At 44.8% G+C, this 27,409-nt stretch overlaps 1 protein-coding gene across 1 annotated transcript; it reads right to left on the reverse strand.

Moving 5' to 3' along the window:
* Positions 1 to 26,971, reverse strand: SHC4 (SHC adaptor protein 4; the record flags this gene model as incomplete). Its single annotated transcript, XM_080351449.1, has 12 exons — positions 1 to 156; positions 881 to 1,134; positions 2,515 to 2,694; positions 4,077 to 4,137; positions 5,479 to 5,656; positions 7,486 to 7,612; positions 8,453 to 8,504; positions 11,351 to 11,404; positions 13,043 to 13,162; positions 13,497 to 13,560; positions 18,990 to 19,060; positions 26,393 to 26,971. The coding sequence occupies 12 exons, from the start codon at positions 26,969 to 26,971 to the stop codon at positions 1 to 3; spliced, it is 1,896 nt and encodes a 631-aa protein (XP_080207575.1).
* Between the last annotated feature and the right edge of the window lie 438 nt (positions 26,972 to 27,409).

Genomic DNA, 27,409 nt, shown 5'->3' on the forward strand with positions numbered 1-27,409 from the left:
TTATTTGTGATATTCCATGTGTCCCACACTACTCTCTTTCCTTACAGGCTGCTTCAAGCTCACTTCACTTCCAGAAGAGATGATTGGCAAATTATTTTCCATGTGATACTGAATAAGATGACCCACACTATCAAATATATGGTCTTTGGTTCTCACCTAGTGAAAGAAGAAAGAGAATATATTTATGGTAAGATTGTGCTTGTAACTGGCTGGACACGAGCCTAGTGCACTACAGTCAAAAGGTGTTTAAGCCCCCGAACTCACTGGAGTAGGATGATTAGGCTGCAAGCAGAAATTCAGACCTGTCCTTGATCTACCATTAGCTGAGACAAAAAGCAGAGGATCAAGTTAAAGAGACCATATGTAGAGCTGAGCTGATTCCGCTAAGGGGAATGAAATAACCTTTGTGGTTTTTAATCCACAGAGGAAGATTTTTTTTTCCCCTAAATCCCACTGAGGTTTACCTTTCTGATTTACTCTCTCCTCTGAGAGGTGTCACTCAAGAGTGCTATTCTAGCCCTGAGCAGTAGTAGAACTGATATGACAAACAAACCAGCTCTACCTTTTCTTTATCCAGAATTGTGTCACTCATCAAATTAATTATTTAAGGTTACATTAATATTAAGGTATACACTAATATTAAGGCATACACTAACTATCAGTACCTGGACTAACAACGTTTAAGTACCTCACTTCTATTTCCATGGTACTGTGGTGCTTTTAAGTTCTTGAGCTGAACTTTCAAACCTACTGAACTGACTGGCTAAATTTAAACGAACCTGGATGGAATAAGATCGGTTCCACTTCCTGGAATGCACCCAGGCATTTTGACTGAAATATCTGAGCAGCCCTGAAATTGCAGTATATGAAATGTTCATACCTTGCCCTCAGGATCCACCAAGAGCAGATGCTTTGCTTGCCCTCCCTGAAGTCCACTGAGGACATACTGACCAGGTGACGTCGTGCTCTCTCGCACCAGAAAGTCCCCGTCGTTGACTAAGAGGCTCTCTGCTGCTTTCCTGTTTAATTTGCCATGGTAACAATCTTCATTCTTTAGCTGTTGCTTTATTTGTGGCAGAACACAGAGACCAGCTGTGTTGCTTGTGGCACTCTGCTGAACAGCTTCTGGTAATTCTAAAATTAAATGAAAGGGAATGTATTGGACACTTCACCTAGAACTTCATCCTAAAAGGATGAGAGACAATAATTTTTTGTAGCTTTTAATAAATTCAAATGGCTCAGTCTTGAAGCTGTGACCAAACTAACCTTACAGACTGCATATTATTATATGCACATATGAATGCTCACAACCCTCCAGTGCATTTGGTAAAATTATCACACCATCTCCTCCTGTACCTGTGATGGGAAAGCCTTAGGTCGCTAGGCAACAGGGATTAGAAACAGGAATTTTTCTGATGCTCTGTTGTTTCGGGTTTGTATTTCTTTGGTTGTATTAAAAGGTCAAATCTTCCCTATAAAAAAAGACTTTTGTTGGTTTTTAGCCACTTTTTTATTTTTAAAGATGTAGTTTTTCTTTCTTCCTTAACAAGCTCTGAAGAGAGTGTTATGGCTCATAGGGAGAGTCATGTTGAGTGGCTCCAGCTATGTGCAGGAATGTAAGACAACATGGCCAACGGAGCCAGTGGGGAAGGATTACAGCATGATGCATCTGCTGTGAAAAAAACGAACAATTACTGAATGTACTAACAAAACTGGGTGGTTTGGGATATAGCCAGTCAACTGCAAATGATTCACAGGCAGGATTTTTCTAAGGAAAATAAGAGGATACCACTTCTTCAATGGAATTGTGCAACTCAAGGCTCCTCAGGGTATAGTCAGTTCCTTTTAGAGCATACTACAGCCTCGGGTTGGAAGTATCTCCATGATCACAGATTTCCTTTACTGTCGTTCTGTCCAGTCCTTTGTCCACTTTCCTATGTGGAGCCAACTCTGACAGAGCAAACACTCAGTGGGAAACCATAAGAGGCAAAGCTAATAAATAAAGGATTTTCAATAATGAGGACAATCAGTAGCAACTATATAGTTGAGTCTATAAATCAAGACTTAATTTCACATGTTTAATAGATACTACAGATCAAACAGTTTTATTTAGAAACTATTGGATGAGATCCAATGTCCACTTACACAAGAATTGAGAAAAGATGGTCATAATGACCCCACTTTGACCTCACATGCTTCTGCCTGTGAAGCAAAGGCAGCTGAGGCTACTTCTACCTTAGAATGGTTAAGATCTTGAGCATACAGGGGAAGCCTCTTCCTTGAGATTGCAGTCCCAAGCTTTTGTATCATCTTAAATACTTTCTTATTATTGTCTGGGAAAAAATGTGACACTATTTATTGTTACCAGCCAACCACAGAAGATGACAGGTTATTCTCTTCTTCGATCTTTTCTATATTTCTTATGGGGAAACTAAAACCTTTCTCCATGTACACAGCTGGCAAGGCCCCCTCTTTTCAACACTTGGAAAGACATGGCATTGCAATGGAACCTACTGGCCTGACGCAGCGGGCTCCCATGGATCTGTGTCACTGCTGTACCGCGGGCTGTACCAAAAGCCGACTGCAGGGTCTGCGTGTTGATGTAACACGGATCATCAAAAAGATCTGTTTTGTAGGCAGGCTTCAATAATTTCCCCTCTTTTTTTGTCTTCTGCGATCTTTCACTGGGATTACCTACGATTAGCATATAGCATGCATTATTTCCTTCCTTTTCTTTTGTTTTTAATTAATGTTAGAACAATGGCAAAAGCTGAAATGGCAACATTGTTGTTCTTCTATATCCCACTAAAGTCATTCCTAAGGAAAGAAAAATGAGCAGATGAACTCATTTTTCCTTATGGCTAGAAGGCACAAGGTACACTATCCAAAATGAGTTAGAATGAAGTTTTCAAAAACATTCTGCACTGGCTCAGTTCAGCTTCAGTCAATGTCAGCAGTAAACCCCCCACTGATTGAAGAGAAATTAATACACATGACTCTACAGAGAAACAAGCCATATACATTGTTTGTCGCAAAACCCCTTCCTTCCCTTCTGCACCACAAAAAAAAGCTTGTGGGAAGCTGAACAATTCTCTCTCTTGCTATTCTGGTGGAGCGGGGAAGATGGAGGAGGTTGGCACTTTGTGGCTCTGCCTGGAGAGCCAAAGCCACATCTGTCATGTTAGGATCCAAGCCTAGGAACAGGCTAACAGAATATCCCCTGCAGGATATGAAAATAATAGCACTTCAGCTAGCCAAATAGCATGCATATTTTTACTCTTTAGAAAACGTTTTATTCATAGATCTATTCATTCATTCTTTTATTTGTTCACCCTCTCCTTGTAGAAACAATTTGATTATCCTTTCCTTAAACCAGAAATAACATAAGAAACTGGACTAGCCCCCACAGATAGTGTCATGGGTCACTTCAGAGCAGTGCAGGTGGGAATTCAAAAAAGACTTAATTGGGAAGAGATGAGTGAGGAAAAGTGCTCAGGGCACCAGCTGTGGCAAGGAAAGGCCACACAGGGATGGAGGCTGCTGGTCTCAGGGCCCCAGAGAGCAGGTTTTGCTAAAGGCAAATGCACCTGGGGGACAGAGCTGCCCAAGGCAGGCAAAGGGCACAGTCACACAGAGAAGCCAGTGATGCTGGAACCAAAGTCAGAGGTTCTGTTGGAACAACCACCCAATGCTGATAGCTTGGGTCTCATCAAGCTTGTTTAGAGGGAATGGGCATTTTCAGAGACTGATAAGTAACGCAGTATCTTCCTTTTTCAAAGGGTATGAAAGAGTATGAAACAACAAAGAGCATGAAGGAGAATTAGAAAACCACAAAGAGCTACTGTACAGTATCATGACAAGTAAAATGAGTAAGTCTGCCAGCAGACACGAAGATAGATTAGTGGCCTTTAGAAAAGCTGTAAGGCTTTTTTGTCTGCCCTTCATCTAGGGAACTAGAAACGACCCACTAAGTAGAACACTTTTCACCATTGTATGGAAAGCCAAAGGGCAGCTCTTCAGGGCAGTCTGCCTTGGTTAATTCTACATATGCATGAGAAGGAAAACCAAGTACATACCCACAGTTCTGTTTTCCTCGGGGCAATTTTCATATATATTGATGAAAGTCGGGCTGCCTGTCTGTAGAAAAATTGTAAAAACAGTCACGTAAAGCAGCCCCTTAGAAACCTCAGGTAACTTTACAATATCCATGCACCAGTTAATTGGGATACAAGTAACTAAACATATCTTCACAAAAATTTCCCATCTCTTCAAATATAACTCCATGTTGATACTGTTCTTTCCACAGGGCATCATGTCAATCCCCACAGAAGCTGTTAACTACCCTGTTATGTATCTAAGGTTTAGAATATACAGTATAACTCCTAGGTAATAAAGTTCATGTTTTCTTATAAACGTTCCTTGTAATAAAAACAAAGAAAAATAGCTACAGACATCATGGTGTGAAAGTGAAACAGTCACCAAGTTGTCTGAGCAGTATTAGAAGGTCAACCGAACAAAAAGGAAATAACAAAAAGTGACACTCCGTGGAAAAAAAAGCATTTGTATTTACACATTGCAGGATAACTCCTTGCAACAACTCTGGTGAGCTTCACATGCCAACCCAGGATTTAGTCAAACACCTTTTTAGAGAACGGTTGGGGAGGCAGAGACCACCAGGCCCAGTCAAGATGTGAAGTATGATTGAGGTTCCCAAAGTGAGAAATGGATGGAGCAGCAGCACAGGAACACAGAGGAACCTGGGAGCAGTTGCCACCAGACACGAATAACACTCTTTAGACAGCACCAACTGGATTCCAGCAGGCATGGCTGATGTGCTCCCTCCGAGCAAAGTGGTGGTACCTGCTTCCCTGCGTGGGGAAATGTTGGTGTTCCCCAGAACTCGCCAGCAGCCGCCCAAGTCTCTGCCGCTGCTATGAACTCGGCTGGTTTTACTCCCTGACTGATTGGGGTTTATTCCCAGACAGAAGCCACAGATACACGCATCTTTTGCTGCTGTAGATGATTTAACAGAGCCTCTTGAAACACTCCAGGGGTAATTAATGTTGTATATACATTGCAGGCAGGCAGTGATGTATGTATAGGTTTTAGAGCATAATGGATAGGATGAAATATTCATCAGATCACAGAATCAGGAGCCAGGAAGTCTCAGATTTTGCAGATGTTCTCTCAGACAAGCCATTTAAATCTGTATCTATTTTCTTCTCACCACTAACGAGTGAACAAGGGAGTATTACTTGGTCTCCTAAAAGTACTCTAAGGACAAACCAGTTAATATTCAGAGAGTGCTTTGGGATTCAATTATGTACTAACGATCATTAAATCTAGCCTAAAAAAATGCTTTCCCAGGATAATCAGGACCTGGTTCTGATGTTAATGCCATGTTTTACACCACAGTAACACGCTATTATTCATTCCCATAATAGGCAGGCAAATAGTTATCGCAGAAGATGTACTTACCAAGCAAAACTGCTTTTTGCACTGTATAAGACAGTTAGCCCTTTGGTCTGTTTGCTCTTTCATTCGCATGTCTAACGCTCCACCTGTGGGAGGCTCTTTCCCTGGGATTTCATTGTAATATTCATGATCCTCCCTCTCCTGTGAATTCCCAGCTGATCCATTAGTATTTGCTGCCTCACTGAAAAAATATGGGGGAAAAAAAAAAGCAACTGATGTAATCAACTGCTTTCTAATGCAGGCAAACGTCCCCAGTGCTCGCGCAGTGCACAGTACACAGATTAGCCATATGGAGGCTGTAAAGGGCTTTGGGCCTGAACTTTCAGAGCTCTTTATTTTTCCAGTTATCTCTTCCTGAATTAAAAACGAAGTCATTGCGGTTCAGGGTGCACGGAGGTACAGTCATTTTCTTAGTACCAGCTAGCCCACATCACTTTGCTTTGCCTTGAAAAGACAAGAGCCACCTATTAAAACTAAGGTGTCCAAAATGAACCATCCAGCTAATTCATCTGGCTTCTTGTCTCACCTGTATAAATCTAGGGATTGCTGGGACAGGGACTTAGAAGAGAAAATCAAAACCTCATGGCATATAGTTAGATAAGCCTGCAACTCTTTCAAAAGATCAAATATTGCCAAAAAAAAAAAAAGTCGTTTTCCTGAGTGGCAAGTACCCTGATTTTAATAACCATAATCAACATAACTGCTCTGTTTCAGCCTGAAGAAAACACTGAATGATATGAAGGAGAGAGCTCAGTGTTTTTCTTGAGCTAAACCAGAATGATGATAGTTTAAATGTACAGCTGATACACTGCAAAACAACGAGGTGCTTCCTGTGCTGTCTCCAGTCCTGAAATAAAGAGCTGATCTCAAATCTTGCTTCTCTGTTTGACAAGAATATAATTGGATAAAAGGCCTCGAGCAGGAAAGAGATAAAGTTCAAGTAGCTGATTATGTGATATGCAGTGCAAGTATTTGATTACGTGATTCATAGCAGTTTGGAAGTGGGTGACTCATTCACACAGCAATATCTGACTTCCCTGCCCGAGGACCATTCTGCAAGGCTGGCTGTGGGTTAGTTAGGCTCAAGACCGGAATCTAATTAGCCTCTTCCATCTCTCCTTGCTCCAATTTACATGTGGCATAACCTAGCAGAGTTTCATAGGAAAAGCTCTTCCTCTGGTTATTCCCCCCAGGGAAAACAGACCAGTATTAGTAGTGGAATGGCATGAACCACTATATACAATGAAATAAATATAAACTGGAGCTGAGGCTGCTGTTATGTAATCAAACCAGTTCTGTTCCAGAACAGCAACTGCCAGTGCTCAGGATGCAGTTAAGCAGTGTTACACCTTTACCTCCTCATGGGAGGTAGCACGTGATTAAATTTGGCATTATGGTAAAGAAAAGCCTGAGAAAAACAGGCACGGCTAACCTGTGAGGAGAGCTATAAATTAAAGCAAGATTTGTGTGTCCAGGGCAATGGAAAAAGCATAGTTGAAAGGGAGAATTGTGGTCCAAAAATTAGTCTAGGTCCTGTACTTTGAGCAAGGTGCAGGATGTGAGCAGAACAGCAGAAAGATGAATTACCATTGCTCTTTTTGCCCACCACACGCTTACCACAACTGCAGCGAGCTTAAACTTGGCACAGGTCAGGACTGAGCTCAGTGTGTGTGCCCTATTTATAGAGCAGAACTTTCTTGGGCAGAGTAATTCGAACATCTGTTCAACTTATTTGCATCATTTAAGATACGGCTATTTTTCGAAGCAACAAAATGGCTGAATTCTGTGCTGTTATGCACCTGTACAAATGTCACTGAAATCAGCGGAGTTTACTGGGATAAGCTCTTTTTAGTCTGTACTTTGTGCATACAGAATACACTACAATTAGCATATGTCCAGAAAGCATATCCAAAACATCTTATTTATAGATCACTCTTTGGAGTATATTGCTTTCCTGAAATGTACAAAAGAGAAGAAAACTGCCAATTAAGTGACTGAGAACGTGCTGACCTTTCATTAGATGTAACCAGGCTGGATGGGTTCTTCAGATACTGTTTGAACCGGAGCTCAAAAGCCTGTCCTATGGTGTTTATCACCTCCTGCGCCATCCCGTTGGGGCATTCCAGTATGTGGCATGCTGCAAAGAGACACCTTACTTGAATTAAGAAAATGGACTTTATACCAGAAAATAGCGACAGAAGCTATATTGCTTACAGCAGAAAAACTAGGCATGAAGTTATGCATCTGGATGGCTTTAGGACATTTTGCAGACTGAGATTTTCGATGTGTTAGGGAAATTGCCCTAGGTATTTTTTTTTAATCATAGTATCAACTTATACCTTAATAAAATAAACTCTCCATTTATGCTTCCTGCATGGAGCGCTCCTGTATCTTCTCTCCCTGTCCAGCAGTAAGCAGAAGCAGGGGAGAGAACCAGCCCTGCCAGTGTGCAGTTTTGATGTAAAACAGCATGAAAACACAAGCGTGGGTGGCTCCAGCAGCCTGGGTGAGCTTTCTAATACTGCAGGCAAATAACGAGCAATGCAAAAATGATTTTATCCCCTGGGTCAGTCTCCAGGGGGAAGAAGGTCTCATACACCTGAGTATTTACCCCATTCTGCCTTCCAGCCACACACCCAGGAGTCTGGGTCAGATGAGGAGGCTCATTCACAGCCCTTCCCTCATCTGGAAGTTGTCCCCAGGCAGGGACGGCTTGGGAAGGCTCCTACCCCTGCACCGAGCCGGCAGCTGGTACAGCTTGAGTCTGACCTGCAGATTCCCGCTTCGTTGCACAAAGAATATAATGTTTAAAGTCACAGCCTGCAGACTGTCACCCATATCCATCCAGGGAAGTCAGGAATTGTACAGAATAATGAGCTGTTCCGTAGCTTTCTTATTTCAAAACTTAAAAAAATTCCTTGGGACGGATAAAGCAACCATATAAACATGTATAACGATCTGGAAATTGTTTCCATACCTCTTTGATTAACAGGATCTTTTGCTACATATGCAACGTAGTCTGTTGTATCCTATAGGAAAGAAGATGACAAACGTCATCACAAACAACCCTACTACCATAACAAAACAGCTGACTATAGAGAGAGACATTTTTACCTTTAAAAGGTGTACTTCTTTCAGGGAAGGTAACTGGAGGTGCTAGCAAAGCAGGCTAAGGGAGAGATCAGTGACACACCGGTACCTACTGACCCAGTAATTGTGCTGGAACCGTTTTCTTGAAATAAATGCACTAGACCGTTTGGCATTCTTTAGGTTTTCAATTCCAAACACTGCAACAGGAGTAGAAACACAACTGGTGCCCCAGCAGCAGGCGATGCTGCTCCTTCCCCTGCTCCCACCCAGCCCAAGGCCTCTCCCATATCGTGCATTAGGGCTGCGTAACTGCCAGTCCCAGCTTTTAGCTGGGACAGTCCTTACCAATAGCGGTGGAAGATCCAATAGTGCTACTGCATGAAAATTGAGTTTTGAAGGCTTTTAAGAGAAAAGTTCAGCTTTAAAATATCGCATAATACAGGAGGTGCTGCTGCGTGGCTTTAGTCTGGCTACGATCAGGTTAAATCACGTTGGATCTCAAGGCCACTGCTGAGATCGGACAGCTGTCTGTTTCAGATTCTCTTTCCAGCCAACAATGAAATAACTCTCTACTTTTTTCTAGTGAAACCAAAAAGTGAACTGGCAGAGAAAAATTAACATTTCTAGTCATACTGCTAAAGCAAAGAGTCACTTGATAATTCAGTGTTAGAGTAAAGATGGTGAGGTAATGAATAACATTCTTTTAATTATTAAAGATGCATTTTGTTATTTCGGATCTTTAAGGCGTGATGGGGAAAATGCAATTTGCAGCTTAAAGGCATGGCTCTCCTGAGGGAAGATGCAATCAGCTGGCAGGAAACAAGGCCCCCTTTTGCAATATGCACAAGAACAATCAGTTAGTAATTCACAAGGAATGACACCACAGGCAGGTCTTAGGGCCAGCAGAACTTGTCCTAGATCATTTTTTAAAAATCTCCAAAGTTAATATCATTAAAATAAAGCAAGCTAAATATTTCTTATGCATTTAGTGAACTGAATTTCCTTCCAGGTTTTTCTTGAATTTCATAAATATTTTAGGATACACTTCTAAAATAAATCAGATCTAGAGAGCAACTAAAGTAACTGGAGCAGTACCTACTATTTTTATATCTTTGTAATGTTTGCATGGATAACTTTGATTTAAAATAAAGCCAGAATAGGCTTTATTCTCAGGCAGAATATTGCTATTCCTTAACAGTGCAGAGCAACACTGAACCGGGCTTAGACACTAAACACGGGGGCAGGTGGAGAGACAGGTCCTGTGGAAACTATTGCCCAATTGAAATGTAAAGGGAATTTTGGAAAATGTATCTGAACAAGCTACCAAAATTGCACCTTACACGAAGTGCCGCTAGATTTCTAGTTACCACTGTTTAGCAAGACTTCCATTTCACATATTCTCCCAGTAAGAAAAGCTGCACCAGCAAACCCATTTCCCGCAGCACATGCGTGTGCAAGCACATCTCTCAGCGGTCCTGCCCTTAAGCACTGACCAAACCCAGCCCTGTGTAGCCTGTGAGATCTGATAGGATCACTGTACAAGACCAAAGCAAGAAAATAATATATATTTAAAAATAAAACAGGTAAACAAGCCATGAAGCATTACTCATCCAGCCCACAGAGCAGAGGTCTGAAAACACATCCCTGAGTTTTCCAAACTGGAAATGTTACATAAAGACAAACTAGACAGCCAGCATCTAGGCCATGGTACGTACGCCAAACACAAGTCAGCTTGAGGACATACTTAAATTGTTTTATCTCTCAAGAAAACTGGTATTTGGAAATGAAGCATTGCGATGCTGGAGCTACCTGGAAATCCACGTCAGGAAGAGTCTGCGAAGCCCAAGGACTGTATTGCACAGTGCGGTGTATTAGGACAGCACAGGCACCTTCAGGTGAAGTTTGAACCTCTCAGACTCCCAGAATGTCTTAAGCGCCACACAGGGCTGGTTCCCAGCTATTTTCCCTTCCCTGCTCCTAAAGCCAAAGAGGCAGATCTGTCATTTTCCAGCCAAAGCTGGATCTGGCTACCACCCCAGTGTTATCAAAAGCATGACCCTGAGCCTTCTCTTTTCCCTGTTTCATAACACAAGAACAGGGAGACATTCGACAAAACTGAAGGGCAGAAAATTCAAAACTTATTTTAAAAAAAATACCATTTTCATACCCCACGGAGTTTGAAATTCAGAATACTGGTAGGGCTGGGCTGGCTTAGATTTGAAGAGGGAATGAGATGTGTTCATGGATGACAAATTCTCCACCTAACAATCATTGCAGTAAAGGGTTTGGAACAGGATAGAAAAGCTCTGACTAAGATACTAAGCAAAAAACCCACATCTGCAGGAAGAAGGTGGTTATGCCATATCTGCTTCATGGGAGCTGTTTCCTTAACTCAAAATTAGCCTAAAAATTCAGAGGTGCCAGTGCTGACCACTTTTGTGACAGGTATTGGATTGCAGGGACCACAGATCTGATGCAATTCCTATGTTCATGTGTTCTTATTTTTAGATCCTTAAGTCCAAGGGCTTTTGAATGAACAGAGGCTGACTGATGGGCAATGGGAAAGTTAACTACGCATAGCTATCAAAGATCCACTGAGTTTACTCCATATCTCCTTTCCAGTTTCATCACCTCAGCCTTCTTGTGTTACTGGTCATGATCCAGGAGTGCGGTGTACTCAGTGCTTGTGGAGAGGAAGGGATGAAGCAAAGTATCTGCAGGTACTTTTACTCTCATAATAATTTCATTATACCTGTGGAAGTATATCTTATAAATCAATACTTACTGGGTCACCTCCAGAAGCAAATGAGATGGACTGCATGTGATGGTTGGCAATAATCTGAAAAGCATGATAAACTAGTTAAACATGCTCATGTGCAACATATTTAGAAAACAGCAGAGCATATATCTTCATAAAGCAAGCAATTAGTTCATGTCTACCCAAGCCATTTATATATGCACATATCATTTGTGAAGGAAGGAGATAAAAATGCGGATATGTTTGAGACTACCCATTCATACTTAGCAACACCTAGATCCCCGCGTAATCTTCCTTAAAGGCTTTTCAGAATGAATTCAGCCACCAGCTTCTAACCTGGTCAGTGTGAAGCTAAATGAGACTATGAAGCTAATGAGGGGAATAACTGGAGACACTGGATGCATTTACAAAGTCTTGAGATATTAATTCACTTTAAAATTACCAACAATTTTATTTAAATGCCTGGCGTATGTAATGGTGGTGTTTTAACAAACAGACCCCACTGACACTGCTTGTATTCTCTCTCACCACTAGCATCAAACTGTTACCTGGTGGAAATTTCACTAGCTAGATCAAGCATTGACTTTTCTTGATTTCAAACACTACCTCATCTCTGGAGACAAACTGTTCTTTATTACAAAATCAAGTGCAGTAGATTACACAGGTGTGAACACACTGAAACATAATGGCAAGAAGAGAATAAATAGGACTTTCCATTTGCAAAGGTCTAGTAATGAAAGACCTAGAAGGAGTTTCAAGACAGTGCCCTGCATGCCAGTGTGTGCAGTGACCGGGCACATCAGTGCATTTGGAAGCAGATCTGCCCAGCCAGCTTTCAGTCCAGTTACAAACAGGAACAAGTCAGAAGGGCCAGGCTTTAGCTTCCAACCCCCAGAGTTTCACCTGCTGTACCTGAAAAGAAGGGAAACCTGGTGCCATAAACCCTTACTCCTCCTAGCACAGAGATCCAAGGGACAAGAGACCTCTGTGCTGCAGGCAAACCCCCGGGAGCTGCGTGATGCTCAGCATGGCATCAGCTCAGTGCAATGATTCCCCAGAGCCAGGAAGCCAAAACTGCCTCCCTGATGCTGCCCTGCTCCAGCTTGGAATGCAACCCTCTGGTCACCCTGGACGAGATCATCCTGGGAACTGAAGCCAACATTTGATGGAGTCATTAGGAGGGCAACACAAAGCTCCTCGTCACATCTGCCAAGAAGGGAGCACACCCCAGTTCCAGAGCAGATCCAGGCTCTCAGGAACACATCTTGATGGAGCCCAGAATCTTCGCACAGTATAACTGATTATGCACATATATTTCGTATCTGTAAAATAGCTTTGAAAGACACCAAAGCCAAGATCTGACTCATTATTTATATCAGGTGTTTTTCCCTAGGACTTGTCAGAAACTCCAGTCAGGACTAGTGCCTTGCTTATTAGGCACTACACATACAGAGAAACAGTTTGCCAAGTGCTTAAGGATCTCTCCCCATGGAAGACACCATCATCAACAAGAAGGGCATGTTCTACATGTCCAATTCCTCCAAAGTGCTCTCATTTTTAAATTCAGAGGCATCATGTAATTCAGCTTTACCAGGCACATACAAGAAAACTAAAGGATGCTGCTTTCCCTTTGAAGCACCCAGCCTTTCCTTCAGAAGCCACAAAAGGAGGAGAATACAGTAGCACAGACAAAAGGACACTGATTTATATGTCTCTCACCTGCTGCGTGTCAATATTAATCAGAGTGAGGCTGCTTGTTGAAATGGTCAGCTTTATATTCATGCCAGAAAACTGAAGGTTACTTTTGCCAAGTACAGAAGATAGAAACTTCACCGGAGGCTTTGAACAAAGGAAAAATAGAAAGAGACTGTCAGTTGATTCTGTCAGGGGCAGAAACATAAAGTCAAGTAGATTTTACTGCATCTTATTGAGAACTTGAATGGAATAAGGATAATGGCTTGATCAAATGCAAAGAGATCTTCTAACAAATATCAACCTTGAATACAATATGTGTCTACATGGGGCTTATGGCAATAATGGGAAAAACATTTTAAAACAATATGGATTAACGTGCACTAACTCCACCACAGACTGAAGCCTGTTAGGGAATCATGTATCCAGCTTATCTAAAGCAGATATAAAAAATTAATCGTTCAGGTAAAAAAGTATTTACCTTGCGCTTTTTTATAGCTCCGTTTGTACCTGATACAGCTTCACACAGTCGGCTTATTGCTTCCCTACAAATAGAAAAATACAGCACAAACTGTTGGATCATTTCACATGCATTATCTGTAATGGGGCCAGCAACCCTGAAATTTATCATCATCATCCCACTTAAAAACACTTCAGTCTTCCAGAAGGTCTTTCACAGTTGCTTTTCTTTCTTCTTTCCTCCCACTGTTAAAACAAAAAAACAACAAAAGAACCCCACAAACCAACACAAACCCCAACAAACCTATTTAACAAAATACAATGATTCAGCAGCCTGGGCTGAGTTGATTCTTTTTCTTCATACAACACACCAGTTTCACCTAAAGAAAACGTGGTTTGTTTGGTTTGTTTTGTTGTTGCTGTTTTAAATCAACTAACCACAAGAAACTCAGAGGGGCTTATGTCTCCAAATCCTTTTTCTCAGTATGGCTGATAGGTCTCTTGCTTGGCAGGTAGGAAGCCTTCCCTGCCTTAATCCTTCTTATATAGAGCAGCAGGGGCACACCGAGTGAGCCCAGCTGAGAGCCCTCATTGCCTTTCTGCTCTTTGGGGTTTCTCTTTTGGTTTTGGGTTTTTTTTTTAAGTGGGGAGAAAAAAAGGAGCTGTAAGCCGCTTCTCCAGTTCTTTATCAAATCTGAGGTCTCAGTTCGCATCTTTCCATATCTTAAAGCACTGAAAATCAGTGATGCTGCATTGAATATTCTTGTCAGAGAACATCCTGAGAAATTCAACCTGGACACTGTCAAAATGAATGGACCCTCACCCATGGCAAAATTATAAACATGTAATGAATATATTCTGAGTGAAAACAGCAGGGAAGAAGAAGAGCCTCATCATGGGCTGCACAGGATGGGTCAGAAACAGAGCCTTTTACACATTGCCTTTTTTTAGCCTTTTAAAGCAAACACTTCCCCTGCCCAGCTGAAAATATGCTTGTGAAGCAAATTCCTGACATCCTTCTTGTTTAGCTCTTGTTTTATTTAGGTGTTACCAGTAGAAAGGCCAAAACTAAAAAAAAATGAATGGGAAATACATCCTGCAGGATGATCTTGCAGATTCCAATAATCAGCTTGGAAAATGAGAGCTCATCTTCTCATTCAATATTAAAGGAAATTAAAATCAGAGCCAAGACATTAGGGCTGCTTGGAGCCTTCAAGTCTAGCTCTACCTAGAAAGAAAACCAGATACAGAACAAGCGAGAAAAGTAGGGAAGTCATCTATTTTGGTGACAAATGAGTTCTTGCACACTTGAGGCAGCCCTTGTGGAATAAGGAGTCGTAGGCAAAGTTACCAGCAATAGGTCCAGTTCTTGTCCAAGCCAGTGTGGTGACTGCCCACTTCACCTCACTCTGGATCACTTGTCCAGCAAACAGGAGCCAAAAAGTAGGCAAATAATTTCTTCTTAATAGTTTCTATTACCTATATTTGTTAGGAGAAATCTTCTCACAGGCATGTCTTGCTGCACACCTCCGGCTGGTCTGCCAGGTGATCTAACAAACCTTCTCAAACATTATTTTAAAGGTGTGAAGAGCAGCAGTTGGGTAACACCTTACTGCTACACCTGAGCACTTCTAACCTCCAGTCATTTCCAATGGTCAGGCGGACATGAACTAGAAACTGCACAGTACAATAGGAAGAAAATAAGCTCTCGATATGTCCGTGATAAACTGAAATAGGATTTACTGTATCTGTGCTTTCTTTCTGGAAATCTGCTATGAATTCATCCTTACAGCTGTTCAAGCAGTCTCTGCTTTCAGATCTGCTGGATGGCATGTACCTGGATAAATGTGCAACCTTATGGGTTCTGGCATTTGCTTGTCTGTCTGACATCCTCCAAATCTGAGGTAGCAGCAGCAAACTTGGACTTGTTATTCCAGTCATGTTGCTACTTTTTCTTTCTTCCATCCTTGTTATTCATCCCAAAGCAAAACACTTTGGTTTGGGGATGTTTTTTTGTTTTTCTTTTAAATCACTCGGAATGAGATAACTCCACTGCAGCAGCTCTTCTCAACCCTGAGAGCCACAGAATGAAATCAGGAGAGCTGTAAGGAATTTAAATTGTTCTTGTAGTTTAAGGCAAAGAACATCTTGCTCCTCGACTCCTCAGGCATCTTCTGCCACTTGAAGTGGAATCACTGTCTGTTGGTCCTGCAGTGTGCACACAATTACATAGACTGGCCATCATTTCATTGACACAGTTTTCATTTTCCCTAGGAAATGGAAGAGATTTGGGTCAGCTCTTTTCACCATCCTGAAAAATACTATTCTGCATCACTTTGGTCTCCTGGGCCATCTCCAGCAGCTGACCTGCTGCACAGGTCCCAAACCTGGTCCTAGCAGATGCCCATCCATTGCAGGGGGAGCTTCCCAGGGGTTATTCTGCTGGGCACCAGTCAGCGAGGATCAAGGCTGGCACAGTTCCACAGGATCCAGGAGGTGGGATGGGAAAGCAGGACCATCCTTCTTCGACTGGGTCACCAAGGCTCCTGAGCACGCTGCTGTAGGCAGCTCCTCACCTCCTGGGCTGAGATGGACCGAACTGGGATGGTGCCACAGTCCCCGTGCGGCCGAGTGCTGCGGGAGCTGGTGGCGCTGGGAATTTTTGCCTTCTCCCCAAAAAATCTGGTGCGCCCCCATGCCCCCGCATGCACTGCTCCCTCTGCCCCGTTAGCAGCCACCCAGCCAAGCTGCGGTCATCAGCAAGGGCTCAGCGTGCACTGGGGCAGCAGGGAGTAACAAGGACAGCCCCATTTTTGGCATCCATAAGCCTTTAGATCAGCTCAGCTGTACAGGCTACAGGTTTTTTCAGGGTCTACACCTCTGCAGTGAAACCCACGGCAGATGCTCTTCGCTGCTCCTCCCCGAGCCCGAGCGTGCGGGAGAGCGACGCGCTGGCAGTAACACTGAGCCGCTTTGTTCATTGTTCCCCCAAATGAGACTCAAAGACGAGAGATGGGCTGATGTAAGCAAGTAAGCATGCTGTTGAAGATTTGCTTTTAAGCATCTAGGGCTCTGCCTACACTATCCAACAGAAAGGGATTGTCTGTCTCAACAGAGTTGAAATTAATCTTCCAAACAAAGTCAGCTTTCTTCCACCAGCCCTCCCCAGCAGAACGCTTCAGATGCCCTTTGCTGCCTGACCATTTTCAAGTTTGCAAGTTAATACCCCGATCTGAGATACGAAATCTCTTCTCCCACAAATGCCCAACCATAATGACTAATAACAAGCTTGATTTAACAAGGGGCCATTCAAAAAAATGCAAAGCTTCTCAAGCAGAAGAACTTGTTACCTTTGCTGTTATTTCTTGGTGTTAAACTTATCACCTACGTGGAATTTGAGATCTTATATTTAAGCAAAATGGGAGGGTTGTCAGAAAAGCGTAAGACTTGGGTCACAGGCTGGCAGGGCAGAAAGCTGGGAGAGAAAACTGCGGCAGTGAAACCCCCTCTGGCAACCTCACCATACAGGCACGGAGGGTAGAGAGCACCCCAGTGGCCGGCCCTTCCCTTGCTGTGCTGCGGTCACGGTCATTCAGAGTGCTGGAAAGGCCACCTCCTGACTTCCTCAATCCTATGCCTGGTAAATGACTCTGAAAATGCAAGTCCAGCAAGAAACTAGAAAATAAATCCTCCACACTCATCTCTTTGGACTCCCCGTAGCACTCTGGCAAACATGAGCTTGTTGATCTTTCCAGCGTTGGTGTGAGGTAGGTAAATACCTCTAATTTTAGAGATGAGGAGACTAAGGATGCAAATACACATAAAGCAAGGCAGAGAGCAGGAATAATTAGAGATCCTTTTTACACCACTTTAAAACCAAAGATGCTTCTCTGTTTAGTGAAATGCCATCAGAGCGAAAATATTTTTTAACCCCCAGTACAAATAACAGTGAATATTAAAATGGGACCATTTGCAATAACTCTTTGGTTGGTGCATTGTGCATGCTCTCTATAAACTTACTCCCCTGGAAGAACAATAGGGGAATAATCAATGTTATCTTCGCTCCAGTCAGCTTGTAATCGATCGAACTTTAAAGTTTGCATGCATGAACTCAGCACTTCAGCATTTGGTTTGCAAACAGTCTAAGTTTTGAATTTCTCAGGCACAAAAGAGCCCATTAAGGTCAGCAGTGGCATTTTTTTTAGATGATGGAAATATTTCCATTGTTAAGTTTTCACATAGCTCTCGTTAACAAAACCTTACTATTTGAGCCAAATTTAAGTTGGCAAGCTCTAGTCACACAGTAATTCATACTCATTATTTTCCAGACAAACTGTCCAAATCTCGGTTCTGTAAGTGCAGCAGCACACATACCCCAAAGAGGCGATAACCCCACTGTGGCCGAGGCTGCTGAATGCAGTGGCTTGGTCTGAGTGTGCTGGGCTGATTGCTTTAGGCTAAGCCTACGAGTTGGCTCCCTGGGATGAGTGAACGACCAGGCTGAGGGAAGTGCCTTTGTATCTCAGGCACTTCTCCATGTACACACACAGGAACCGGGTGAGTGTGTGCTTATGCTGATTGTAAATGTCAACAACTGCTGATTTGGAATGTAAAACAAATCAGGCAGCTTTCGAGTGCGGTATATACGCCGTTAAGGACTCAAGTTTTTCAGCTTATTCCTTTTAGCAGATAAGTCTGGGAACCAATAGGTAGAAATGTAACACTTATCTCTTCATGTTCCTTTCCTTTCTCCAGGATTTCTTTGATATGAACACTTGAGGAAGAAAAAGAGCATCTGTAAATCATCCACCAGCAGGAAGGAAGAGCTGGGCAGGCGCAGGAAGCCTCAACCACACTCCTGGCATCCTCAGCATGAACCATGCCAGAAAAATAGCCGAGGGGAGGAGGGAACATGTTTAAGGCAGGGCCAAAACCCACTGCACCCACCCATCCCTCCAAAAAAACCTCTGGAGGTGCTGGGATGCCCAGCAGAGCACTAGTCCTGGCTGCGGGACCGTGAGTCCATCCCAGCAGCATGCAGTGCTCCGAGCTGGGAACAGGCTGCTTATTATGAAAACTCAAACACTCCTGCACTGACAGACTTACAAGAATAAAGGTGAAAATAAAACCGGGCTTTTCCGCTCCTGACAGGACATTTCAACAGCCTCATGGGTGCATTAATGATATATTCATGATCTACACTCAACAACTGGCAGCAATCTGCAGCAGAAGTTGCAGACTTCTCAGAAGACCACAAAACATTTCATGTTTAAACCACATTGGGTCGTATCTGAGAGCAAAATATTCATCTTTTTCTGATTTGCAGCCTGGAAACTTAAGCCTGCCTATTGTAATGATCAAATAATTCAAATCGTCGCTTAGGAAAAACGAAAACAAAACATGCAAACTCCTGTTCAAAAATGTCTCAGAGATTGGCATGTACCCTTGGCTTTATACAGAAATCATTGCTTGGGTTTTTCATTCCTGGGCTGAATTTCAGTTTGATACCACCTACCTGGTGACTTGCGTTCGTGTGCCAAAATCCAGGGACCTCATCGACTGCAGCACTTCAATACAGCCCATGTACTGGGGAACACAGAGGGAAAGGAGAACTATGTTAATGTCTAGCAGACAGGTAAGAGGAAGATCACAGAAGGAAGCAAATGTGATTTCAGCCCACTAAGTATATGCAGAACCACAGTCTAAATGGAAAATCAAATCAGCCATCCTAAAGCTGCTTCCTAAATAGATCTTGTTTTACTGAAAAGGGTAGAGAAGAACAATAAAGATACCAGTGGTTTCAATAACATAGTACAAAAAAAAAAGGTAAAGCACTCTGGAGGCACAAAATTTCAGTCATTCCTTTTTTCCAGTTCTGCTTATTGCCACTGATTAGCCTGTGGTCCTGAGCTGGGAGAAATGCAGGAATGCTGGAGGGAAATGCCACGGGAGCAGAGGGCTCCGCAAGCCCTGCAGGACCGACGCGCCCAGAGCCCCCACGCAGGACAGCTCCACGTCCCTTCAGAGCAGCAGGAAGTGTTACCAGCCATGAGGACACCACTGGCTCCATGGTGCTGCACGTCTGATGACAAATAACCTCTAGAGAAGATGGACTTAGAGCTGCAATTCCAGCTCGTTGCAACAGCTCTTAAAAGCCAGCACTATAAACTGACCTGCTTTAAATTAGCAGCTGATTTCCACGCTTCTGTTGTATGGGGCTGAGCTGGGGGCTATTTTTAATACTTGTTTGGGATTTGCATAGGACTAAATTTCAGAAACATCAAGAATGTGATGGCATGTCAGCCCACAGAATCCTTTGATGTTATGTACAAACCTATGGAACATTTTCATCTCAATGGAGCATGCTAGGCTAAGTCTATCCACTGAGTTCACCTTTCCCAAAACATATCTTACTAATCCCTTCAGCATTTCAGTTGATATCCATTCCTCTGCTGTTGGAGTGTTCTGACATCTCTGTTTCACGAGGCTGGCATAGGTCTGGGTCTCTATGTTTGCACCCTCTCTTCCACAATGAATTCTCCGGGAGGGAAAAGGGCTTTTGGGAACATCCCGCAGTGCTCACACAGCACCCACGCAGACCTCTCCTGCACAAAGGCACAGCCTCTGGAAATCCCAGGCAGGGACGCGCATGCTCGGTCCTCTTGTTTCGAATGGATGAAGGAAGCGCTCTGTGTCCAGAGAAAGGTACCGCATCTACCTCCTCTGCGTCACTTTGCCTGTGAATCGATTTTTCTGCTGGGCCATTCAGAGGCGGTTGGATTTAGGTATCTGATTCAGCTTTGCAGACTTTCAGAAATGAATGTGTGTGTTAAAAAGAGAAACGTATGTGTGCAGTCAGGCAGGGATTCCACAACAATTATATTATCCCTATTTTGGTTTCTTTCCAGATAGCAATGTAACCCTTGGGAGAACTCCAGAATTAGGTCAGCGCCCTGGAAGGACATCAATAAGAATCTGAAGGGTTAGCAGAACGGCTTCCCTAATGAACATTTAATGACTTTGTAAAGGACGCTGAGAACAATCTTACTTGTTAAAGATATTCCTGCTTAATGGGAACAAAGCAAACGTGGAAAATACGTCTAGAACCTCAGCTCGTAGCATAGCGGAGACCTCAGATCCTACAGTCTAAGGTCAAGCATCCTGTGAGCTGCCCCTCTATCCTTGAGAAAAGCAAGATTTAGAGGAGTAGGTGAGTCATATGCTGATAAGTGAGTCCCCGTTGCATCCTGAACAGATGCGTAGGAAGCTACTCTAAGCAAAGATGAAAAATCAATATTAGGTTTTTGCATAAGTGACCCTGAGTGAAGCTGAACTTATCAATGATTCACAAAAGACCTTCTTTCTTTTTTTCTTTAAAAGCCTGGGTAGGGAAGTGCATTAACATAGCACCTCACTGCATCTCTATTTTAGCTGCTCTTGGTTATTGAAACCAACACAGTCAGTACTGGCTGAACCTTCACATCTCAGTAGGAGGCTACATAGAACCAGCAGAGCCCTGGGCATGCTGGGGACACTGTGGGTCTGGGATTGGGGCAGAGGGAGTTGGGGTCACAGAGCTGGGAAGAAGCCCATGGAGAACACAGAAAGGACAATGGGATACCAGAAGCCTAGTCAAGAAAACCAAAGATGCTCTCTGAGGAAGAAAAAATAATTAACATATAAACACAGTAAAGAGAATGCCTCCATAGCTGAGTGTGATGGGTATGAGAGAAAGGGGAAGGTGTGGGACAATGACAGTGCCCATGTCAGAGGCTTCTCCTGCACCTGGACTCCAGTTCAGGTGGTGCCCCTACTCCCCATCCTGATTACGCAAACAGCAGCTCCCATGAAAAAACAGGCGGCTCATCTGGAGATCCAGGTTGAGGCTCCTGCTTTCCTGCTGCAGGGGTGTTAAGCCAAAGCATCAGCAGGGCAGGAGCTGCGGGTACCCTGGCACAGCACCCCGGCAGAGGCAGCCGCAGCAGCGCACAGCCGGCGCTCTGCCACTGCCACCGTGATGAGACCCCCTGCCCTGCAAGGAGCCCAAGCTATCTGCCAGGTGGTTTTGGAACATGGCAATAACGGTGCCAAGGGTGCACAGGGGGCTCTGAGGAAGGAGTGCAGCTTCACTGGGGAAGCTGGACACAGGCAGGAGGCTGCTGGAACCCGCCCAGGGACACAAGCACAGGTATAACCACAGAATTCAGCTACCTATAGAAAAATAAAATGCCCACACTGAAACACATAGAGAGCTTAAGACTTGACATCACCAAAGAAAGCAGATGCTGCACCCACTGATGTGCCAGCAGTAGGATGGAGGGCTCTTGCCAGGACAGGTGACGGCTCTCGGGAGGGAAAGGAGAGACTCGCTGGCCCCTGCTGGAAAGAAAACAGCTCCTCTGCCAGTGAGATGTCCCTGCACCTCCCTGCAAAGGGCTGGGGAGAACTCCAGCACCAGGGCACTTTGGTTCTCGGTGTTTGAATCCGGAGCTCGCTCTGGAGCTGGCTGTGGCTTCCCTGCGCCACTGGGAAGGCGGGGAGGTGTGGGAGGGGGGGCTGGTTGCTGAAGATGCACACATCCTTTCACATGTATTTACAAGAGATGACGGAGAGTGATTGCAAACAGGATCAGGGACTGTGTGGGAGGAGGTATGAAGGCACTAGACAGGGCCCATGTGAATAAGCTTTTCAGGCACACTCTAATCCAGACCCACGTCTCATTTCATTCCCTGCTGTAACGCAGTTAGTGGCTCCAGCTCCAGCTCCAATGACAGCCAGTGATTCACCCGCAGGACTGATACAGGGAGCAGCGCATGGAGCTCCTAATTAAACAACACAGCTGCAGCCTTGCAATTTTACATATTAGTTAACAGGCATTAATTCATGTATAATGCCATGAGCAGCTCCTACAGACCCCACATCCAACTAATAATGAACCCAAGCAACGGGGTTTGCTCAGAGAGGCAGCCAGGTACTGTGCTGCTGCTAAACAGCTTCTGTCCAAACATATGTGAGACTAGGTTCAAATCCTGTAGAAACATAACACAGCGGCCTGGGCAGGATCTGGCCACGAGCAGCAGTGCTGTGGCACATGAGCACTGCGGGCAGCCCATTCCCATGGAAGCATTTGTTTGCCCAGCTGGCTGCTGGGCTTGGGGACACGCTCTCATGTGCTGCAGCACCTGCTTGGAGATCCCCCCATTTTCACCCAGCCAGGGATGTGGGGAAGGAGCAATGCACAGATCGCTGTAGTTCTGGTGGGAGTTTTCTCAGCCCTTCCTTAGACGCTGCCCGTGGTGGCTTTGGGGCTGAAAAGCAAAAATGGGCTGGAAAACAGACCAGACACCTTTGTGGGAGAAAAAAGGATTAAAGATTGTAAAGAACACCAAAAAAAAAACACTAGTGTTTTTTCAGTGCTAGCCTAAGCCCCTGTATTGCTATTCTCTGAGGATGGCAAGTGCCAAGGGACTTTGCCTCATGGACGTGCCCTGCTCTGACCTTCCTCCTGGTAGCAGCAGTGGGGCGGACAGAGAGAACGGCCCTTGGTCTGTGCAGCTCCTCCTGCCCACGCGGCACAGCCTCTGCCCTAAGGGGCACCAAGCTGTGCCTTTCTGTGACGAAGAATGGCTTCTGCTAAACGGAAATTGTCCTGGAAGAGTTTGACCCTTTCATTCATGCCTTTTCAACTTTTAAATAAATTTTGAGAAAAAACCCAGGGAAAAGTTTGAAAATGTGTATATATATGTATATGTGTGTGTGTATATATATATATATATATATGTATATGTATATATATATATATATATACACATTTTCAAACTTTTCCCTGGGTTTTCTCTCTCTCTCTCTATATATATGTATATACACATATATATATATGTATATGTGTGTGTGTGTATATATATATATGTATATGTGTGTATATATATATGTATACACATTTTCAAACTTTTCCCTGGGTTTTTTCTCTCTCTCTCTCTCTCTATATATATAATAATACATTTTTTATATATATATACACACACATATATATATGTATTATTATATTAGGTATTATTATATTTATATATATGTATTATGTATGTATATATAATATTATATATTATAGATATGTATATATACACACATATCCATATATATGTATATATACGTATATATGCATATATACGTATATATACATATATATGGATATATACATATACACGTGTGTATACATATATATATATATATACACACACACACATGCATTTCCCTTTTCTTTTCAGTTGTGCTGAAAAGCCACTTTCCGCAGCGCTGTACTCAGGCCAGGGCTCCAACAGCACTGGTTCGCGCTGCCCTGTCCTCATGCTCCCAGCTGTGACAAAGCAAATGGCTTAGAAAGGTGCGGGTTTCTGTTAAGAAGCCGCTACCCGGCGCAGCAGTGGAGGCAGCGCCAGCTGGGGCGAGGTGCAGCCCCGTGGGACGGGGTGCTCAGCGGCGGTGCTGTCCCCTGCACCCTGAGCCCCCTGCTCACGATTCACAGCTGCGGCTCTGAAGCCATGAATCACCAGCGCCCATCTCCTTCCTGCGAGAGCCCCGGCTGTGCGTACGCCTGTAGTTATTTATTTATGACAGGCGACGCAGGGCGCAGGGGACGGAGCAGCTCTCCAGGCACGGTGTCGGGTGCTGCGCATCAGGGAAGCGGCTACAGCTGAAATACCACAATTATTACAAGCACAGGAGAAGCACTGGCAATGCTCTTGCAGCTCTCCTGGGTTGGCTCCTGCAGGCCCACAGCTGCGGGAACAAAAGTAGCAGGAAGATTTAGGAAAGATGCAGGAAAGCATCTTGTTGCGCTGGGAGGCGATGCCACCCTTCAGAGGCATTGCCCATGAAATGGGGTGACTTCCAGAAGGACTAGCAGAAAACCATACTGGAAATACAACCTGGGCAGCAGCAGCAGGAGGGGACGAGCCCTTCCCTGCTTCACACAACCTTCCCGTCAAGTCCTTCTCCTTTATTTTGGCTCACTCTTCTGCCTTTCTTGTTTGTGTGCTCCCCGGCGGGTGGCACCTCGCTGCTGCCGCTCTCAGCCCTGGGACACAACAGAAACCCAAGGAATTCCCTGGGTCTCCTCCCCATGTCAGAAACCGAACTCTTTGAGTGCACCTCTGGCATTAACATTTCAGGTCCTGTGTGCTGGGCATCTTGATGCCATCCCCAAGCACAGGCCTTTCTGTGGGCTGGCCAAACACGTAGAGCTGCCATGGCCCTTGCACTGTCACCGTAAGTCACAGCCTACATGTTCATTCATCTATTTTAGCAGCTTGCTGGTGTCAGGACATCAGCTGCCCACATTGCTATGAGAATGTAAGGAAAAATAAGCATAAAAGAACACATAGCAACATGGCATTATTGGCTCCCTCCACCTGCTGCACCCCAGGAGAATGTCCTGGGGCCTCCTGTGGCTCCGCTCACAGCAGCGGGTGCCAGGCTGGGGCACTGTCACCTTTCAGCCAACATCCCATCAAACCAGCTGTGTCACCACTGCTGGACACCAGGCAGGAGTCTCGTTCTGCCTGGGGAAAGGTGACTATGGCTATTTCCCCTTGTTGCTCTTCTCGCCTCTGACTTGCCTGTCCTGCTGCATTTGGAAAGCGATTGATTGATTTTTCTTGGCTTTGCACCATTCTTTAGAGTTTTCTGCTTGTGAAACATCACACAGGAGACACAAATTTTGCGTGGCTTCTGGCTTTTTTTACTCCTTCTGGCACATTTTGACACCTCCTGTACACAAAACTGAGAACTCACACACGCGCACTCAGCGCCCTGCCTGCAGTTCACCAGGAGGCATAGACGCGGGTTAATAAACCCTTGCACAGCCTGTTCCTGTGGTCCCTCTTGCATGTCTGGGACAGGCACAAGCGCTGTGAGAGCTACAGAAGCCCTTTTGGCCAGTGCAGCCATTACATGAGCATTTCTGAGGCAGGTTTAAACTGCTCTCCTGGCCTTTTCCCTGTGGTCTGTACTGGCTCCCTCCATGCAAGCCGTGGGCAGTTTTTGCCCAGGGGTGCTTTTGAGAGATGAAGCATAAGCACTAAAATGTGCAAGGTCAGAGGCTGAGAGCATAAAGAAGGAAACAATGGCTAGCAAATGGCAAGGTCTAGCTACAGAAATATAAAGTCCAGAGAGGAAAAGAAAATTAGAAAGGCACCAAGTGTGGCAGGGGTGGCGGGAACGAAAGCACCAAGCCCAGAAGGCCTGATACTCTCTTGGCCACTGACTGCTAATTAGCAGATGATACCCACCAACCCCAGTCCACAAGAGAAAAATTCCCAGGAAGGATATTTCAGGGTGTCTTCTGAAGAACTAGGCAGGGTTTTCCGTACATCCTTCACCACAGAAATCAGACACAGCCCATCAAAGCAGGAGGGCGGCTTTTTCAGCCTGTCCACTCACCGCCCAGGGCAGGAGGCACAGACACAAGGTGCTCTGGGCAGCGGCAGCAGCCCCGGTCTCAGCAGCTCTCCCACACCCTCTGTGACAAACATGTCAGCAGCGTGGGCCAACATGTAGCCCAGTGCCCGGGAGCTGCGCTGCGAGGGATGGGAAGCCCTTTTCATGGGCCTCCTCCTCTCTCCAACATGCACTTCAGGCCAAAGCAACTCCTGTTTTAATTGCAGCTCAGCTGTACTCCTCAGAGAATCTAAAGACAGGTTTTGGAAATGGATGCTGGGAGCATCCTCTGGGAGCAGCTGTGGTCCTTTTAACTCCCTCAGTTTGACATCACAGCCCTATGCACATTAGGGGACAGGAAATACACGGGGGAAGTCAGTGGTTCGGGGCACTGGCTCCAGGAGTGGGAACACAGAGGTCACCCTACAGCCACCTGCACAGTTTGCTTTGTCAGAGCATGAAAACCCTGTGAGAAGTACTCACCCGCACGCTGTAGGTCGCTCCTGGCTCCCCCACGTTTTCACCGCTCTGCACGAGGCTCCTGTCCTGCCTGCCCACAGGAGCGGCCTCCTCGGCCCCCCGCACGGCGCAGTCACCCGCCGGCTTTGGGGTCAGGGACAGCCTGTCCAGGTCAGGCTGTGGATAGGAGGCCGAGAGGCAGGTGATCTCGGGCGAGGTTGGGCTGCTCGGGATGGTAACGCACTCCATGAGTTTAATTCTTGGCACCTCTTTCATTCCCAGGCAGAAGCTTTTCAGCCCCGGCAGATTTGATGGGTTGGCAAGTTTAATGTTGGCCATCCGAGGGATCAGCGTGCACAGGGTGCTGCAGGTGTCCTGTGGCCCCAAGGAGACATCTTCCGTCAGTATATTGGGTGTTGAAGAATGGGAAGAGGAGGAAGAACCTTTGATGTTTAAAGACGTACTTTGTGTACCTTCATCTAGGGATGTTATGGAATCGTTCCTGAACCGGCTGTACTTAGCCCTGTGCAGCATTCCTGGATGTCTGAATAACCCTACGTACAGGACGTGTCCACCAAGGCTTTGCTGGCTGCGTTCTCTCATAGCCTTGGCAGTTCCGTAACTGGATACTCTCGCATAAATTGGCTCTTGTAGATAAAGTATATGGAAATCAAGCAAGTCAAACAACTTAAAAAACAGAAACCTATTGGATATTTTTGCCGATTCCCTCTCAAGTGTCTTATTTTCCTCAATGGACGCAGCTTAAACCTGCATGGACTTCTGGTATTTTGTAAGCAGTAATAAAAGCAGCACACAGAAAAGCACATCAGTGGTACAGCGGCTTAAGCTGAAGAGCCGCTATCCAAACCTGCCTTCATTCTTGCCTCAAGCCGGGCACTAGAAGCCGCCTAGCCCTAAAGACTCGCCGCTGTAGCATCGTTAACCGCGGAGTCCTGGCTGCACCGAAAGCTCACCCATGTTCCGCACAAAGCAGAGCAAGAGAGCTACAAGCACAAACGCATTTTCAGACCGGCATGAACC

This window comes from Nesoenas mayeri (assembly GCF_963082525.1).
Source record: "Nesoenas mayeri genome assembly, chromosome: 11".
In the NCBI taxonomy this organism is placed as follows: Eukaryota; Metazoa; Chordata; class Aves; order Columbiformes; family Columbidae; genus Nesoenas; species Nesoenas mayeri.